The 19,483-nt window shown below is 47.8% G+C and overlaps 1 protein-coding gene across 1 annotated transcript in view; it reads right to left on the bottom strand.

Moving 5' to 3' along the window:
- LOC144168635 (putative transporter YutK) overlaps positions 1-19,483 on the bottom strand; it is a 28,194-nt gene that overhangs the window by 2,132 nt on the left and 6,579 nt on the right. Inside the window, exons 5-9 of the mRNA XM_077697581.1 lie at positions 15,019-15,180; positions 13,547-13,672; positions 7,178-7,299; positions 4,620-4,788; positions 1,115-1,267 (exon numbers count right to left, since the gene is read on the bottom strand). Coding sequence (XP_077553707.1) covers positions 1,115-1,267; positions 4,620-4,788; positions 7,178-7,299; positions 13,547-13,672; positions 15,019-15,180 — 732 coding nt within the window. The remainder of the gene's footprint in view (positions 1-1,114; positions 1,268-4,619; positions 4,789-7,177; positions 7,300-13,546; positions 13,673-15,018; positions 15,181-19,483) is intronic.

The following is a 19,483-nucleotide window of genomic DNA, read 5'->3' as shown; positions in this document are numbered from 1 at the left end:
ACGACAGTGTTTTAGCCACCAGACTCGCCGCAGTGGCTCAGTGGCTAAGGCGTTGCGCTGCTGAGCACGAGGTCGCGGGTTCGATTCCCGGCCGCGGCGGCCGCTTTTCTGATGGGAGCGACAAGCTTAAACACCTGTGTATGCGAGATTTTGGAGCACGTTAAAGATCCCCAGGTGGTCACAATTAATGCGGAGCCCTCCACTACGGCACGCTTCACCGCCTGGTTGCGTCGGCGCGTTAAACCCTACAATAAATTGATCAATCAATCAATCAATCAATCAATCAATCAATCAACAATCGTTTTAGCCACTAGCGCTATATACCCGCTGTGGGTATTTATTTATATATAGTGATTTCTACATTTAGTACAACATTCTCTTGCTATTACTGCTGGTTGTATTTGTACCTTCGGAACATGTTGGGAAACAAAAAATATATTTTTTCGGCTTTGAGCTAGAGTGCTTGGTTCGTACTTTAACGGCCAAGGTTCCAGCCCCCGCTAATCAGCGTTTTTTTTTCAAGGCATACAATTCTTGAATAAAGATGTTCTAAATTAATACCTGTATTGGTATTCCTTCTTTTCTTTGGCCTGTTCAACTGTTTTCCGATGTAAATTCCCAGCTAGGATAACGATTAAAACGGTAAGAACGAAAACCCGTAGACAGAATCTTGACCAGCTTCTCAGTCCTGATAAGACATTGGCGTAGCCAGGAATATTTTTTGGGGGGTGTCGTACACCGCCTGTAACAGTTAGTTATTTCCAACACCCTCAATATTTTCATTTTTGCTTTGTAATTTATCCACGCAGCGTGGGAATAGCACGGGCGATAAAAAACGCCAAAAAGAAGGAGGGGTTGCAGAAGTCATAAAACTCCAGGGGTGTTTGACACCTATAAGCACCACCCTCGGCTACACTCCTAATCGGCAGTGTGGAGGCAATTCATTGTATGTATGGAGTCAATTTTAGAGGCTGCCTAAACGATACCTTTAAGACGAACACTCGGGTTAATTAAGTAGCGTAAGGGCAAAGGCATTGTTATCTTGGAAACAATCCGGAACTTATTTCTCGCGACCCCCAACATGCAGACTTAGAGGCGTACAAGGTGCACGCACCTTCATCGTGTCCTTGTACTTGATCAGGTGTGCGTAGGCTATGAACTCGTTGGCGATCATTTTCATGCCGAGGAGTCTGCCCGCCATCCAGCAGTCCTCCCACGGAACGCCCATCAGCATCGCGCTCGGAGTGAGCACGATGGCCAGAAGTTTCTGCGAAGCGGTTCCCAGCACTTTCTCGCCAAACAACGTAAAGCGTTTGGGTAGGACTGACGCGCTTTTTTGTATGTGTGTACGTCTCCAGCGTGTACAATTATGGTGCATGCATCGGCGTATGGTTGGAGAATGTTGGGAAGGAGTGCAGGGGGAGGTAGCAAGAGCACTGACACTGCCTATATACTCTCAAATGCAACTACGTCACAAACTATGCGCTAACGTCTTCGCGACGTCCGCCCTCCCATAGCGGGTGGCCATTTTGCAATATCACCGCAGAACAACAAAAGAAAACAAATCCAGAAATGCACCTAAATAATGACCTTGCCGCACAAAGTTTTCGTTTCCCAAGATTTCTAAGATTTCTTGTTTATGATTTTTGCTTTCTTATTGCCCCCCCCCCCTCCCCCCCTTAACCCTGTGTACTCCTCAGACAAGATTGTGCGTATACGCTACAGGCGGCGGTGTTGGGTGGCTCAGATGAAACGAGCCTATTGAGATCCAGGAGGTGATTGTTTACTCAAGAAACTATCAGGGGACATGTCGGAAATGTTAGCGTCATTCCAAAAGTTTCTTGTGGTTTGTTCCTGGTTTGTTCCTTTTGTGATGAGCTAATCAGAAAAAAACATTTACTCACATCAAACGCTCGATAATTGCCTGGATAATACATTATTTCGTGCTACTTTCGACTTTACGTTATGCCGGGTATTCCTGCGTTTAAGAAAAAAACGTCTTCCCGAACTGGGTCTGATGCGTGACCATATAAACCGGAAACTCTTTTTCAACACCATCGCGTTCCCGTGTATTTTGGCGTATTGGTAACAGCCCCCATCCCGCTTTCTATGGTTGACGTCTAAAATACGTATGCCAGGACAACAGAAGGAAATAAAGAGCGGGGGGATTTGAGATAGCGGGGTAATGCTGGCAGAGACCAGGAAGCGAAATTGTGTTCGTAAGCTTAAAACAATGCAGTAATATACTCATGTAATCGACTAGCGTACACCGCTGTTGACCACATGCAGTACTGCGCTACGTTTTCGGCTGGCAAAAAACAATATCAACCATTAATCATTATTGTATTATTGAACGCAGATCAATGTAAAAAACTGTAGAAATGTACTTAAGTATTCGGCTGGTGCAGAGCTTAGTTCAAGACGATACAATTGGTTATCTATCGCATGCCTCGGTACGTGCTCGACTGCATGAACAGAAGTTTGGAGCAATGAGGCGTTTGGTGGTGTAATAGTCGACCTCCGGAGACTGTTCCGGGTATGTCGGATGAGTGAGCCCACTCGACCTAAACGTCAATGGAAGAAATCTTCGGCAGTTAGAACACACCTTGCGGTAATAATTGTCTACCTCAGAAACTGCGGCTTCTTTTTTGTAATTTTAAGGGGGTCCTACTGTGTTGCATTCATCCCGTCATCTGCATACCAGGGGCTTCCCTAAGTGGTGCCGTGAAGTGTGGTTGAATGCAAAGGAAACGTGTTACCTAGATTTTGTGACTATTCTACTTCAATATTCCCGTAGCTCACACATCACTTGTGTGGGTTTGTTTTTATTTCTTTAGCGCACTTCCTCTGCGAGGTTTTTGTGTTGTGCCTTTTTGTGTGTGTAAATAAAATAGTTGGTTTGCTGCGCACTATGTCGTACGTGCCTAGGTCTGGGGCGAGGTTCTAGTCCTTCCTCTGCCGCAACCTTATCGTGTTTTAACAATAAAGCCTTTATGGCATAGCCTCATGAGCGGTACAGCGCATAACTTTTTATGGCGCTTTCAGCGTCCGTACGAGCATGCCAGAGCAGGATCGTGTCTTGTATGACGTAGAATCAGGGCTAAGGTCTTCGCAGGGCAGTGGTTGGACGAATGGCCGCTTGGGATAAGTGACCCAGAGACACAGTTCACGCCAGTTTTCTTCGCTCTAGGTTTCATTGCCATAAATGTTTGGCTGAAGTCTAGCATACATCGCATTCTGTGATATAATGCAGGGTGAGCAGTTGCAACTGCGGAGTTGGAAGGATAACGGAATCACTCCCGTTTTTTTTTTTCGGAGAGCCGGAATGGAATGGAGTTGAAATAAAATGAACGCGTCGACGTGACCCCATCATCCTACTGGAATGAAGCACTACAATTCGCTTGATATCAGTGTTCAAGCAGGCTTCGCTCACTAGAGCAAGTCACCAAGCTTCACGGTGCGTATACAGCCGACCGTTTTCTTTGCCAGAGCATAAAGCAAATGTAGTGACCAAAGGGACGCGGAGATGAAAGCGATTTCGCTTGTTCTGTGTGGGTAAGCACGAACCTGCGGTTGTCCTGCTTGGATGAAGAGTACCTGCTTTTTGCGGCTATGCTGATGGAATCGGCGGTTATCTGCAAGGGGGGAACGCGGTGACCGTCATCCTCTGAGTGCGAGATCACAACTAGCCTCCCATTCGCCACCACTGCCAGTTACGTTACAGCCTTTTCCAGCGCATCACACCTGCTGGCAGCGACGCGGCGCACGCATTTTTATCAGCCCCGATATTTAATCGAGATGAACATGTACACGAACCACGACTGTGTCTGTCGTGCTGTCACCCCGTGTTCGGTGTAAGCCATCGTTAAGGAAAAAAGTGCATGCCTGTTTTATTCGCGCGGGAAGTGGGCTATCACGAATTGTGAATGTCGGGTGTGTTATGGCACTTCCGAAGAAGGCCCGCCTGCGTGTGAAGCATTGTGCGTTGTAATGTGCTGGTAACGTTTGTATCCCCCCCCCCCCCGCTGTCACATTAGTGAGAAGTAAGCCATCCCCCTTAAAAGAGAGGTGGCCGTAATGATAAATTGTTAGTAATCTTCGAGTTCTGCATGTCTTGCCCTTCTGCAATCGTCCAGGTACTACGTGCTTTCCATCCAAATGATAGCTATGATGGTTCTTTGTGACAAGTGTACGTGTGCACGAATCTTTTCTTGGAGCCATGCGAAATAAAATTCCTGCGTACGCATATACTAAAAGTCTAGACCGTCCTAGTGCCCTTAAATGCGGTTGGGCTAAGAGCCGACAGAAGCCAATGTGAGCACTCACGTGACCCTAGTTGTCTGCGTATACCAAATATTAGACGTCAGCTATGTGGTGGGCGGATCCATGTCTCAGCTGACACTTAAAATCGAAGCGTTAAAATAGTAAACACCGTCCCCCTTTCCCCATTTTTTTGCCTGCCTATGCTGTGGCTGCATGGCGTACCTCGGAAACCTCCGCGTAGTGACACGTATCACGGACTCGTCGCGTGACCGTCAGCCTTTAAGTCAGCCGCGGGAAGCCAGCCATTCGTAGAAGGCGACGAACGCGTGCGCCCAGAGTGCACCAGTCGTGCTGACCTCAAGAGCGAAGCCATGGATGTTCACGTTGGCGAGTATCCAGGAGAAGACACCATCCACCAGCTTGACGCACACCAGAGCCCCGACCGTGTTGGCAGCGATGTTGGCGACCATGCGGACCGCTACGCCCGTGCTGTTGGCCACCGCCTCCATCAGGCTGGCGCCGGGGCTGAAAAAAGCGAGATATGTTTATCCTGCGGACAGGCCTAAAGCACGACCTGTTTAGGTTATTAGGGCGCTGCAAGCGCTTCGCGTGATAAGTTAACAAGCACACGCTACTACGGTGCATGGTGTAACAAACCTTATTTGGGTTTCGAGAACAAGCAACAATAACTTTCCCTATTCGTACCCAGTGCTTCGTACGGGGGATATATAACTATGATACCATTGTACTTATTGGGTACATTGTTCTAAAGGAATGATCGGTAATAACAGGTGATAATAAAGCGAAATAATAATAAAAATGAGAAAGCATAGTCGGGCTGGTTTTGATGGAATTATTCAATTAATCTGCGTCTATCTGACATCCCAACACAGTACAGATGTCCGAAGCATGTACAAAAAGCCAACGAAAGGAAATATGCAGTTATCTTTGAAACTATTCACTTAGGCATTTTTGATGCTTCGTCACTACCAATAATTTATTTTTCTGACATTTTTGACGTTTGTGTGTTTGTGTGGTGGGTTGACTATCATTAAATCAATCTTCGCGCTTGGCTTGAAATCTTCTCCGGTTTATGATCAAAACTTGTATTTAATCATTTACCAGATACAGTAAGGTTTACTCAAGAAATAATTAATTAAAGTCAAGATATAATATTGTCACGGGACATAGCGGTGGGCAATACGCGTGAGCGACATTACAAAGCACGAGCGACGATGACGACGCCGAAGAAGGTGCCTGCGTACCCTGCGCTGGCCATCTGATCGCCATCTTGTAAATAATGTAAATAGATTTTTCACCTTCTTCATGGTTCGTCTCATATGCTCAGCCGTGACGTTACAGTTAATGTCACGGGACAATCTAGTCAAGATAAAATCATGTGTATAGTCGAGTTTACTCACACGCACACGTACGCACACACAGGTACACAGAGAGACAGAGGGAGAAACCCACTAGGTTGGTAGCTCCCAGTTCAGTGTGTCAATACTAAACACACATTAACATGTCACAAGGACACCAAATATGCCGTCCAATTTTCCGGCTACGAATTGTGTCGGGGGTACCCATAATTGCTTCCTCTGGACTGTGCAATTGTCCGTTAGGGATACGTACGCATATATCGTGAATGGCCGATTGCTCAGAGACGATGGGGTCAAAGTGCGTGACACCGCGCTTGAGTGCCCGAGTTAGTCAGCCATTATTTTTGCATGTTTTGACTACGACTATACTGACAGAGCCGCTAATGATAACTTCTCTGTTACTATCGACGCGCATGGGGTTACTTTTTTTCTCGAGGCCTATTTCGTCAAGCGGGAGCTTGCCTTCCATTTTCGAAAACTAAAAAATTCTGAGGTAGAGGCCCCGATTTCGGTCAGTCGTAGGTCACCTCATGATGCCAATCGGGAATTGGACGGAAAACATTCCGACTGTCGTCGTTCAGACCTAATCTGAAGGATAGATTTCCTGCGTGAATGTGACACCGTGAAAACATTGGCGAGTCCCTGGTGAGCCTACGGGTAAACGGCGACGTTTGCCTCTGCGTATCATGAAGACTGCCTAAGCATGCCTCCACGATCCTGGGGACTTGTCTCAATTGCGTGCACTGATACTTGAGGTGTAGACTGTTTCGCTGAGCTAAATAATCCGCTCTTTCTCTCCCGCCGCCTTGAAATCGCAACAGGCCTCGTGCACCTGTATGGCAGCCGCGGCAATAGCCTGCTCACTGTTTCGCTAGCAAACACCCGTACATCGTGAAAGGAACCACAGCAGTTTTATTTGAAAATATCGACGAACAAGAAGGCTCGCTTCTGGTTCAACCTGACAGTATCACAGCGGCAAGCGCTAAACTCACAGTAGGCGTCATCCCAAACGTGTCGTCGTAAGGGCTGGAACTCTCCTCGACCCACACTGCAAGGCTATGAAGACTGCTTTTCGTTTACGCAAGGTGTCTGTCAAGCGCCACTAACAAAACGACGCATAATTACCGGAGAAACGACAAGGCCCATCCGTCCGTACGCTTACAGCGTGACCCCCAACGAGTGCTATGCAATGCGGCGCCAAGTACAAATGATGCTGGAAGAGGTAATTGCACCCTTGATTGGCCCCTGGGCGTCTCCCGCCGTTTTCACAAAAAATAAAGCCAGCTCACTGTCTCAGGCACACAGACACGTACTCTTAGCCGTCATCTTCGAGCTACCGGTCATTCCAAATAGAAGGTACGACATATTCCTCGCGAAAAGACTGCGCAGTTTCGAGGGACTGACAGTAGGTATCCCGGACGCGTCTTAAACACGGAATTGCATTATTATCCACCATATTCGCCCGAGTTTCATATTCACCCCCGTGTGTAACACGTGGCACGAACTGTGAGTGAAAACAATGCGGTCTTGCTTGCCTCGGTGCGGGCTCGATGTAGTCCGAGATGATGTTTTCCGTCTCCGGATAGACGATCTTCGACAGAGTCAGGGACGCCGGGGCGCTGAGTAGCGACGCGTTCACAAGGTGCGTGCTGTCAATCTGCGCAAAAAGGGAACGCGTTAACTCTCCCTACATCGTATCAATGCTTGATAATGCGTGATTGTAATGTTAAATTTGAGGAAGAACTCTTGCCCCAACCCTAGGAAAACAAATTGGCGCTGTTTGGACTAGGGGTGCAAGGCTGGAGAAAAAGCAGAGCTAGCGGCCGCTCTCTCTTCGTCGGAGACCCGGCTGTCCCATCAGCATCAGCAGCAGCAGCATCCCACTAGGTCCAGTGCAGGACGAAGGCATCTCCCATCGAACTCCAACCGCTCCTGTCCCGCTCTGCTCGAGTCCATTCTACACCCCCGAATTTCCTGATTTGGTTCCTCCGTCGAGCAATCGGCCTTTCTCTTTTTCTAGACATCTCTCGGTGTGCACTCTTTCCTCCTGGTAGTCCACCGATCGCCATTTCGCCTGAATACGTGGCCAGCTAGCCCAAGCCCATTTCTTTTAAATGCATAGCATTTTAGTAACTCACAATGTCACGCGGCGTTCGGCCTAGTCCGCAGCCAGGCCACTACACTATAAAAGAAACAACAGTTTCCGGCGCCCGGATTCGAACCCATGACGGCGCGGGCGGAACGGCAAGTGCCGGGCGCACTACCGATTGAGCCACGCAACCAACACGGATTTCGATGCACCGATAGCGCCTTATATCCTTCACTCATTTATGGTTTGTTTCGAAAGCGCCATAAGTTGTCACGCGCCTCCGCAAGATGGCGACACAGGTTCCGCGATCGAGACTATGATCGAGAGACCCGCCATAAGTTGTCACGCGCCTCCGCAAGATGGCGACACAGGTCCCGCGATCGAGACTATGATCGAGAGACCAGCAGCGCTGGTCGCGTCTCGTGCTGCCGGGACGCCCCGCTGTAGCCCACCGCAAATTTGATGACGTGCAGCGTGTAACAAGAAAACCAACAACCAATACGTAATCCATACGACTTGCCGGCGCACCCCCTCGGAAATGCTGTGCATTTGATCGTGCCCCTCGCGAGGGGGATGTTTAATACCTCTTGCGTTAGTACCGGTTGAACAACGTCTTTCTTACCTTTTTTTTTCTTAGTCTTGCAATGACTTGTTCTCGAGTTCTTTCATAACAGCATGATGTTGATATACGTTCTTTCTTTAAAAGCTACTAGCTTCACTTGAAACTTGTTATGGGTAGCTGAGACTATCTGGGGTGCGCCTACGTCCCGTATCAGGGGCTGATTCGACTCCTTTTTCCACGCCAGTGTGCAGAGAATTGTGACACCCGCATGAAAGGAGGCCCTTGAGCAGCGGACACGACCACTTGTTCCCCTGTGTTGCTCTCGTCGGGAATCTTACCCGTTGTTAGGATGTTCCGCTTTCCAATATCCAAAGGCGGGGGGAACAGAGTTTTCCCGTGAGCAGCCATTGGCTTCAGTTTTGAGGAGCGTTCACTCATTCTAGTTTATTTGAACTATATCTTGTACTATAGTTTGTTCGATGATCCAGGAAGCTCGTTTCCTGTCTGTAAGTGTGCTCCGATCATTAGTCGTTACATGGCCCCTTGAGCCGACCGAACTTTCCTTTCTAGTTGTTTAGTAGTTCGCCAAGTTTTCGTGCCAGATGTCATCACGTCCCATTTATCTCCTAACTTGCCGCTGAAAGTCCTCCATGATTGGCAGGCCCGGATCGTTTCATCCGCAGACTTTCACACCTCTGTTAAAGTGGGCCGCGTTAGCACGCGCTATAACCCGCGGCCAAGTCCAAAGCTAACGCCCACGCGACGAATTCTGGGCCAGCAAGAATTTTTCTTCAACTGCGAAGTTTCTAAGAAAGCTCTACAGCTTTCCTTTGTAGCCGTAAGGCTGCATTTAGGTGGTCGTCAAACTTTTATCCGCTGAAACTTGCTCCACTTAGGGGATTCTCTAAATATGGTCAATAAATCCAAAGGAAATGCTGCGCGCCCGATATGGGGTGATGTCTTAATCGGATAGACGCCGGTTTCAAAACGCGAGGGATAAAGGTTCGGTTCCGATTACGAGAAGCGTTTTTTTAATTGGTTGCACATGCTATTGTCCCCTGCCGCTGCTAACGCGTACCCCTCGGACCTTAGGGGTGGCGCAGTGGTTGGGTATACAGTTCATAGTTTCATAGTAGGCTGCGTTGCCGCCGGTCGAATTCGAGCCTTCATACAAACAAACTAACCCAATTTGTTTATAGAGCAACAGAAAGCAGGAACATTCTTACATCTCTTTGCGTATATGTCTGTATCTGAGAATATTTCCGTTTCAGAAGAAATCAGCTTCCTGGTGAGGGCAATCATGCTTAGGTACCATTTACGTTTTCACCTTAACTATCGCAGCTCAAACGGCTATAGAATTTCAGTTTCCGTTTTTTCTTCAGATTCCGCGAGAAAATGAAGTCTGCAAGGCAGAATGGGGGGCAATTGACATGTTTTATGCATTTGGCGGTAAATTTAGAGACAATGGTCATTTGGTCCCAGGTGACGTTTAGATGAAAGGATCGCTGGAAATTCTGCGCCATCCGCAAAGCTTATGAGTAGCCTCACAAATGTTTAATCCTTGAAAACTAGGCAGTGCATAGGAGTGGATATTGCGAGCGAAACGGGTTTCACGACGGGTGTAGCAAGTACGCCATCCCGTAAAAGTGGCCGTTAGCTAACACCCTTCAATGGGGTCATGCGCGCTTCTGGACAGCCTGTTCAAACAAATCAGGTGTGAAAAAGAAAAAAAATGGCAGCATCTCCACTCCGTGGATGACGGCGAGGGTGCGGAGTACGGGGACTCGAAACGACATCCAAGTTGCGCCCCGAGTGACATCCGATTTGCGCCCCAACCGTCATTCGATTTGAGCCCTGAGTTGCACCTTGATTATTCCCTAAATGAAACTGCACCTCCCGGCTCAAATCAAATTTCGCTTGATTTTCGCTTGATGGTGGTGTGCACACGGATGGATGCGGACGCGCATTGGGAGGTCCTAAGGTACTCCGCACCGTTACAGGTGAGGGAGAAAGCCGTTTGACTTTCGGGTACTAACTCACGGTCGTATAGCCCAATGGGTAAGACGACTGACACTAACTTTGTCTGGTCTACCAGACACAGGCACGAATCCTGCCGGTGCCTGTGTGATTTTTGCGATTGTAGATGCTATGCGCACGGACGCGGGCGGACATTGTGCGGTCCTAAGGTGATCCGCACCTAAAACGCAAAGGTCCACCTAGATGCAGTGATTTAAAAAATTCATGTATGAGAAAGTGCCGCACAGGCTATACAAGGCACCACTGCCGAATAGTACATGAGGCTGGAGTGCAGGCATGCGTATGTCGCTTTTCGCATTTGTGCACATCTTTCTGCAAATCACTTATGTTTGGGCAGATGGGTGTGTCGCATGAGAGGTTTTCCATATTAGGCGGAATCCCTATTTTTTAATTGGTTGCACATGCTATTGTCCCCTGCCGCTGCTAACGCGTACCCCTCGGACCTTAGGGGTGGCGCAGTGGTTGGGTATACAGTTCATAGTTTCATAGTAGGCTGCGTTGCCGCCGGTCGAATTCGAGCCTTCATACAAACAAACTAACCCAATTTGTTTATAGAGCAACAGAAAGCAGGAACATTCTTACATCTCTTTGCGTATATGTCTGTATCTGAGAATATTTCCGTTTCAGAAGAAATCAGCTTCCTGGTGAGGGCAATCATGCTTAGGTACCATTTACGTTTTCACCTTAACTATCGCAGCTCAAACGGCTATAGAATTTCAGTTTCCGTTTTTTCTTCAGATTCCGCGAGAAAATGAAGTCTGCAAGGCAGAATGGGGGGCAATTGACATGTTTTATGCATTTGGCGGTAAATTTAGAGACAATGGTCATTTGGTCCCAGGTGACGTTTAGATGAAAGGATCGCTGGAAATTCTGCGCCATCCGCAAAGCTTATGAGTAGCCTCACAAATGTTTAATCCTTGAAACCTAGGCAGTGCATAGGAGTGGATATTGCGAGCGAAACGGGTTTCACGACGGGTGTAGCAAGTACGCCATCCCGTAAAAGTGGCCGTTAGCTAACACCCTTCAATGGGGTCATGCGCGCTTCTGGACAGCCTGTTCAAACAAATCAGGTGTGAAAAAGAAAAAAAATGGCAGCATCTCCACTCCGTGGATGACGGCGAGGGTGCGGAGTACGGGGACTCGAAACGACATCCAAGTTGCGCCCCGAGTGACATCCGATTTGCGCCCCAACCGTCATTCGATTTGAGCCCTGAGTTGCACCTTGATTATTCCCTAAATGAAACTGCACCTCCCGGCTCAAATCAAATTTCGCTTGATTTTCGCTTGATGGTGGTGTGCACACGGATGGATGCGGACGCGCATTGGGAGGTCCTAAGGTACTCCGCACCGTTACAGGTGAGGGAGAAAGCCGTTTGACTTTCGGGTACTAACTCACGGTCGTATAGCCCAATGGGTAAGACGACTGACACTAACTTTGTCTGGTCTACCAGACACAGGCACGAATCCTGCCGGTGCCTGTGTGATTTTTGCGATTGTAGATGCTATGCGCACGGACGCGGGCGGACATTGTGCGGTCCTAAGGTGATCCGCACCTAAAACGCAAAGGTCCACCTAGATGCAGTGATTTAAAAAATTCATGTATGAGAAAGTGCCGCACAGGCTATACAAGGCACCACTGCCGAATAGTACATGAGGCTGGAGTGCAGGCATGCGTATGTCGCTTTTCGCATTTGTGCACATCTTTCTGCAAATCACTTATGTTTGGGCAGATGGGTGTGTCGCATGAGAGGTTTTCCATATTAGGCGGAATCCCTATTTTTCGCCTGCTGTCTTTTGACAAATTTGATTCCACCCCGCCAGATTCTGTACAAAACACGCTAAATCATCCATCTACGCCGCTGTTTCTCCTATCAGTATATTTTTTCGCTATTTCACGGCACATTGATCTTGATTGACTGATACATATCTAGTATGAAAATCAAACACATTCAAATACTGCGTGGAAAGCTGCACATAAACGAAATCGGCATTGCTGGCCTAAACAGGGCAAACTGCTGCGACGTGCCATTACAAGCTGAGGTAGGCTGAGCCATTAGAAGGAGAAAAGAAGTGCAAACAAACAGACAAACAAGCAAAGTGATACGCACTTTGAACACCGGTACGAAATTCAGACGGGACAAAACGAGCATGTGATTGTCTTTGTGCATAACAATTCTGCAAAGAAGACTTTGAAGAAATTTAATGCGCAGTAGAAGTGCGCAGTTATATTCGCGCAAATGTCTTTTGCCTTCATACAAGGCAAACAACGGTCTGCAGTATCTTTCTACCTTCATTTAAAGCGTCTTGCTGTTCATGAAAAAAAAATACATTCATTTGGATTAGGTAGAGAGCGAAAATATATGCCCCAATGTGACACGACACCAGAATTTATAAAAATCTCATAAAATGGAAAAAATTGAAAGTTTACGTGCCCTCGCCACATGCACAATCGATGCATTTATGAAGCGTGTGAATGTACCGCATTTACTCTATTATAAGCACCCCCTTTTTCCAAGATCGCAATACCCAAAGTCAGCTGGAGGGGGGGGGGTGCTTAGATTCGATATGAACTCCCCCCCTAGCCCCACATACACACACTCTCCGCTGTTGTAGTGTTGTAGCTGTGTGAGAAAGGCTCAAGAAAGTGTTTTATGCAGCACAGTAAAAGTAAGCACAGACAGTGAACTCGCCGTTTACGTCTGATAGCCACTTTCAATACCACTCGAGTGTGTAGCCCCACTTCAGCTACTGCTCTCTGTGTCCCAAAGCGTGTTGTCTTTTGTTCTGTCAAACATTTCTTTTAAATTATTCAAGTGCAGTGAAAGGCTCGAGAGCAGAGCGAGAAAGTGCGGTTGGCGGCGCTGCATATCCTTAGCACACCGCTCTTCCTCGCCGAAAAGGGGTGCTTAGATGCGCATGCAAACATTTTTTCCAATTTTTTTAAAGGGGGGGGGGGGCGTTGCTTAGAATCGCGCAAATACGGTATATACCGAATGATCATGCTCCTAGCACAAACTGCCTTTTCATGTAACGACGCTCTCAGCCCGAGTCTTGTCTTTTTTACCCCTACTTCTAATTATGATCCAAAACTGGCTAAAAGGAAATGTCGCATTTTGGTGCGAATGCGCGAGGATTCGTCTATTGCGTAAACACACACTTGTATTCGGCAAAGTAACGAATTCCGAGTATCGACTTGTGTACTTTACTACAACGCACCCCCAACGTGATGTACGCCGCCAGCATGGTTCCCGCGATGCAGGAGAAGCCGGAAGTGAGGATGGCATGGAGTTCCGATTTCGTGGCACGCGTCAGCGACGGCTCGATCACAAGCTGTGCAGCAAACTGCATAGACGCCAACATTGTTAGCAGGTAATTGTCGGCGGGTGCACGTGTATTTGTCATGACAGGTAGCCATCCCAAAAGGGAATGCGGAAGTTTACTTCCAAAAATATAGACATTCTGATGGCGATGGTGCGGAGTATGGGGACTCGAAATGGCATTCGAAGTTGCTGCCCGAGTGACATCCGATTCTCGCCCCGACCATCATTCGATTTGAGCCGTGAGTTGCACCTTGATTGTTCCCTAAATGAAACTGCAACTCACGGCTCAAATCGATTTTCGCATGATTTTCGCTTGATGGTGGTGTGCGCACGGATGGACGCGGACGGACATTGGGAGGTCATTAAGGTACTCCGCACCGTTACAGGCGAGGGAGTAGGTCGTTTGACTCTCGGTACTAGCTCAAGGTCGTAGCAAAATGGGTAAGATGACTGACACTAACTCTGTCTGGTCTACCAGACACACTCTCCAATCCTGCCGGTGCCTGTGTGATTTTTTGCGATTGTAAATACTATGCGCAGGGATGCGGACGGACATTGTGTGGTCCTAAGGTGCTGCGCACCTAAAATGTCCGCCAGATGGGATCTCAACCCATGACCTCCAGACTACGCGTCTGGTGCGATGACCACTACGCTACCGGCGGGGTGATTTTCCCCTCATCTTTCTGGGGTATTTATGTTACGGTATTTTTGTTTCCTGCGCTTGGGGGTGGTAGCCAGCGCCACTCAGACTACTCGGTGTGAAGGGGGTCTTCTTTTTAACCCCCGCGCCGTGAGTCGAGTGTCTGCAACATGTCGAGAGTGGTCGACCAGTGTTGAACCCTATTAAGCTCCCTATGGCACCAAGACAGCCAGAACAGAGCCCCTCGCTGCATGTAGCGAATCAGAATAGGAAATGAGGGGCTCGTGTATAATATATATACCCCCGGAAAGGAAAGATGTTATTGCACCGACCAAGATATCTTACTAGGAGCCTTGCAGGTCGGATTCCACGCGGGAGGATTGTGAACAAGGCTCCCGCGTAAAAGCTGAAGCGTCGCCTATTTTGGTATTTATTATGGTCGACGGTTTTGTTGTCAAGATTCATCGCGATTCATCATGGCCCATCCCAAGCGGTCGGCCTCCCAAAAAACCCTTTAATTCACATACAGTTTAATGGGGCAACATTTGTTAAAGTTGCTCAAAATCATTGTTTTCTGGTTGTCCGTAATGATTATGAAATGCGTGGTGTTGAAGAGAATAGCTGCGCAGCAGTCGAATATTGGCTTCTGCGGCCTATCAAGCGTGCCTATCGCATGCATCGCTTCTAAAACTGCTTGATGATAGCGGGAAGAGGGTTTGCAAACATACCATGCCCACGAATACGTTGCTGGCCGCGCAGATTGACTCGCAGAGGGTGACCCCGATGGTGTTTTGGAGGAAGGAGCCCACGAAACCGGTGAGGGTGCGCATAATTCCGTAGTGCTGTAGCACGCTCACGCAGAAGCTCACGTACACGATCACGGGAGCCATCTGCGCAGGTAGGGGTGCGCAGAGAGCGGCAACGTTTCAAGGTGTTGAACGGGATCCCAAAATGTCCCCATGTCATTTGAACAGATTGAATTTCGTCACTTCGGTAACTATGCTGAATCTCTCATTGTGGATGCATACGTGCGGAAAGACAGCGATTCGTTTGCTAAAAGATGTCTTCCTGGTTTCATCGTTACCAAGTTCCTGCTGTGAGCGAAGGAATGTCATCCCAAGAAACCACCTTAAAGCTGTAGCTTTCTATAGTAGTAAACAGATAAGGTGGGGTAAGGCGTTGAGCAAACACGTATGGCGACAAGTATGAAGTTCTAGTGGGGCTGGATAGTAATTCTTTGTGCCAAGATTTGAGAATTTGGCACAGTGTGCAGCGACTAACGCCAGCTGTTGATGAAAATTTAGGGGCAGATTAGAAGATGTGTTCCTAGTGCATGCACTAGTGGTATGTTTGCTTTTAGTATAGTAACGTAAACGGTCTACGCTACTCGCCAGCACTTTCGTGTCAGCGGTGGCGTGTGGATCGACCTCCAGTTGTGCATATGCTCCCTGCAGAGAGATGAGCAGGTGGAGGACATTCTGGAAAAATGCTGCTTCACTAGCCGCCTTCCACTAGCGGTAGCCTGCTCTCTTCATCGCCCAGGCAGAACGCTATCCATTGTACCAAGGAAGCGGCATGTTTACATCCAAAAAGTTGAAGGCGACGGCTACGTGTCGCGCGTTTCTGTCGAAGCCGCGATTGCTATACTCCGTTACAAGTTAAGAACGGCAATAGCTCATGTAGTGTATCACTGCGCCGAAGCGACGGGACCGGATGTCAACGCAGGCGCGCGTTTTTAAAGGAGATAAGGCTTAAAGGAGCCATGAAGAGAAAATACAACTTCGTCCAATTTGAAAGAACTAGAATTCAGTATCTTAATCAGCTCCATTACAGTCTCAAAAGATGTTTTTTAACGAAAAAAAGCAAGAATTATTGAAAAGCTTTCAAATTTTGCGCCACAGTGACGTGTTATGAGCAAGAATGACGTCATACGGGCCAACACTAAAACATAATTTTCAGTGCGTAACTGCACGTTAGCATTCAAGTGATGCGGTCAAATGGAACTAGAGACCCAATTAGAGACGTCCAGTCATGTGTCGTCGCGACAGGTCAGTTAGGCGGCCGCCAATCGCACAAACAAGGTTCCGTGACGTCATAGAAAAGTTGCGGGAAATTGGATAGGGGGTCGCGACTGCTTCACACGTTTTCTTTAATATCTCCGTTATTTGTTCGAAGATTGCGATGATGTTGGTATCATTGTTATCTAGACTAAGCAGTCTTTCTAATAAACCCAACTTGTATTTTGTCTTCATGGCTCCTTTAATGCGTGGCATAGTCTTCCTTTTCACGCCGAGTTTTTGTGCCCTCTTAGCAAAAATTGATAAGCAGATTTAGGTGCGAGAAACTACGGAAATGCCTCGTGTCCCGTTCAAAATGCTCGCAGTGAGGCACTTTTTGCACCGGACGGAGGAACAGCCGACTGCGGTGTCGAGGCGCAGGGGCAACTTCCGTTGTCCGTCCTAAGTTGTCCTCGAGTTTAGAGTGTACTTCGCGCTGGTCGGTGAACACGTAATGTGAAATCTCTTTGATCACTCGGGCGTGGAACAGCCCTTGAAATAACTGTCATGGCTGGGGTAAGTCTCCCTGCCTAAAGGGCTACTGAAGGGCTTTTAGAATGGGGTAAAAATGTCTTTTTTTGCAATAATACATTGGTTAGTTTGTGTCTGTAAAGATTTTTCTCGTCATTTTTAGCTTGCAGACAGGGGTATTCTTCGGTAAACTTGACCCTACGCTGCGCTCCCACTGCACACTCCCGCACAGACGGAAGAGCGAGAAACCGGGATGCAGCGACCGGAAGTAGCATCATATTCGGAATACGACCAGCAATGTTCCCCGCCGCTTCGCTATTTCTCAGTGTTATTGGCGAAGTTCCTATTTAAACAGGCTTGCGATCTGACCCTTATTAATCTTTTCTGTCTGGAGTTGTATGCACCTGTATTTTTTTAGCCATATGCTACCGTGTATTTAAGTGATTCCCTGAAACGAGTCCTAGATCTAGAGATTTCCTACATGAGCGCCTGTGTCTTCATTAGTAATCGGGGCCGGCAATGCTCGCTGCTGCTTACACCAAGCAATAGGCTTAAACAAGGACGTGCCCCGAGTTCCTCATCCGTTATTAAAGGGGGTTTTAGAAAAATTAGGGGACCACAACGCTATGGGTTCACTAACGCTTTGCTCGTTTTCTCGAATAACATTGTAGGCTACTACGATAGCTTAGCTAAGTGTGTAGATTTCGCGCGTCATTAGCAGGAAATGAATTAAGCTGTAAACTTCGCACGAAGCGGGCCGGCACGCGGAACGACGCACACCATCCGTGCCGGCCCGCATGGCGCGCGAAGCGGCACGAATAAGACGCTGGCCAGCTGTAACTCGCTAGTATGATATTCCAACAAAAATATGATAGTGTGGTGAAAAAGATGATATTGTGGTGAAAAACTGTCAGCGATTGTCATTCGCAATCGCAGTGACAGCAGCTATCAAACATTTTCCTCGACGCTGAGCCGAAAGTTCCCAACACCCGAGCAGTGCAAGGCAGCTGCGAGCTGTTGGGGAAGGCGCTCATCTCGTCGCACGCTAGTGTTGTGTTTGGGCTCCCCTAACTTGCCCCCACAAGCGTTTAATTAATTAATCAATCAAATCAAATCAATCAATCAATCAATCAATCAATCAATCAATCAATCAATCAATCAATCAATCAATCAATCAATTAATTAATTAATCTGAAACGTCATGTTTGCTATGGCTCACTGCGGCATCGGTCAGTTCAACAAGGCCAGCCTTGAATGATCCCTGGTAAAAGCCGAGCACGTTTCGAGGAGTCGGACGGCCTTTCAGTTTTTAATTTCCGGTGTTTCTGATCTAGCCGTCACATTCGTATCAGGTCTGTTAGTCCTACAAGATTACGCAATCGATTCGATACATGCAGCACAGAATAACTATAAACAATTAAAGCTGTTCCACTCAATGTGAAAGCTTGCAATTCAAATTTCCCGCCTTCACAGTGCTGAAACTTCGCAAGCGGGAGTTCTGTTCTCTTTGTGCTTTTCTCCCCGCACGTGCCGGCGTTGCACTGCCGCTTTTTGCGTAAAGCCAGCCCAACGGGTGTCCTTAACTAAAGGAACGCGGGCACTGCCGGTTAATTACGTATATTTTCCCTCAAATCTAACTATAGTTTTCTTTGTGCTAAACAACGGGAAGATGTATGACAAGCGCCAGCGTTTGACTAGTTTCTAAGGCTTATGACTATATAAACCGCTTGGCTTACAAAGCCTCTAGGGTACGCCGCGAACAACAGCGTTACTTGGATTGGATTTGGTTGGATTGGCTACACTGGCCGAGGTTGACCAGTTTGGTGCAGCTCCTGGAGAGCCGTGCTGCGCAGCACGAGAATTGGATTGGATTGCATTGGATTGGATTGGATTGGCTTGGATTGGCATGGATTGGTTCTGAATTAGATTGGATTGCATTTGGATTGGATGATAAGCAGGAGTAAGGATTATAATTAGCTAATCCTAGACAAACAGAAAAACTAAGAATAACCAACTGAACCTTAGCTCATGCTACGTATATCCTGGCATAACCGCTTGGCTTTCGAAGCCTCTAGGTTACGCCGCGGTGAAGGGACCGTGACAGGCTACACAGTAACACCGCGGTGATATCCTTGGTTACAGCGAGCGAGCTAGGACGACAAGGCGAGCGCCTAAAGTGCTCTGCACCTAAAATGTACCATATAGCATGCAGTAGTAGCGATAACGGGTGACAAGAACGCCGTAGAGGGAGCATCATCATCATCTCCATCAGCCTATCTACGCCCACTGCAGTGCAATGGCCTCGACAAATTAATCCCCACAAACTTCTTGATCTCATCTGCCCATCTAACTTTGTGGTGGCCCCTGCTACACTTGCCTTTTCTAGGGATCCACTCTGTTACCCTTAATAACCAACGGCTATCTTGCCTTCGCATTACATGCCCTGCCCACGCCCATTTCTTCTTAATTTCTACTAAGATGTACTTACCACGCGTTTGTTCCTTGACACACTCCGCTCTCTTCTTGTCCCTTAACGTTACACCTATCATCTTCCGTTCCACTGCTCGCTGAGTCGTCCTCAATTTAAGTTGAACCCTCTTAGTGAGCCTCTAGTTTTCTGCCCCGTAGGTGAGCACCGGTAAGATGCAGCTGTCATACACTCCCT

The sequence above is a fragment of the Haemaphysalis longicornis genome, unplaced genomic scaffold, assembly GCF_048455015.1.
Source record: "Haemaphysalis longicornis isolate Haplotype H1 unplaced genomic scaffold, Haemaphysalis longicornis Haplotype H1 scaffold_2, whole genome shotgun sequence".
NCBI classification, from domain to species: Eukaryota; Metazoa; Arthropoda; class Arachnida; order Ixodida; family Ixodidae; genus Haemaphysalis; species Haemaphysalis longicornis.
This window is presented reverse-complemented; position numbering and strand designations above follow the sequence as displayed.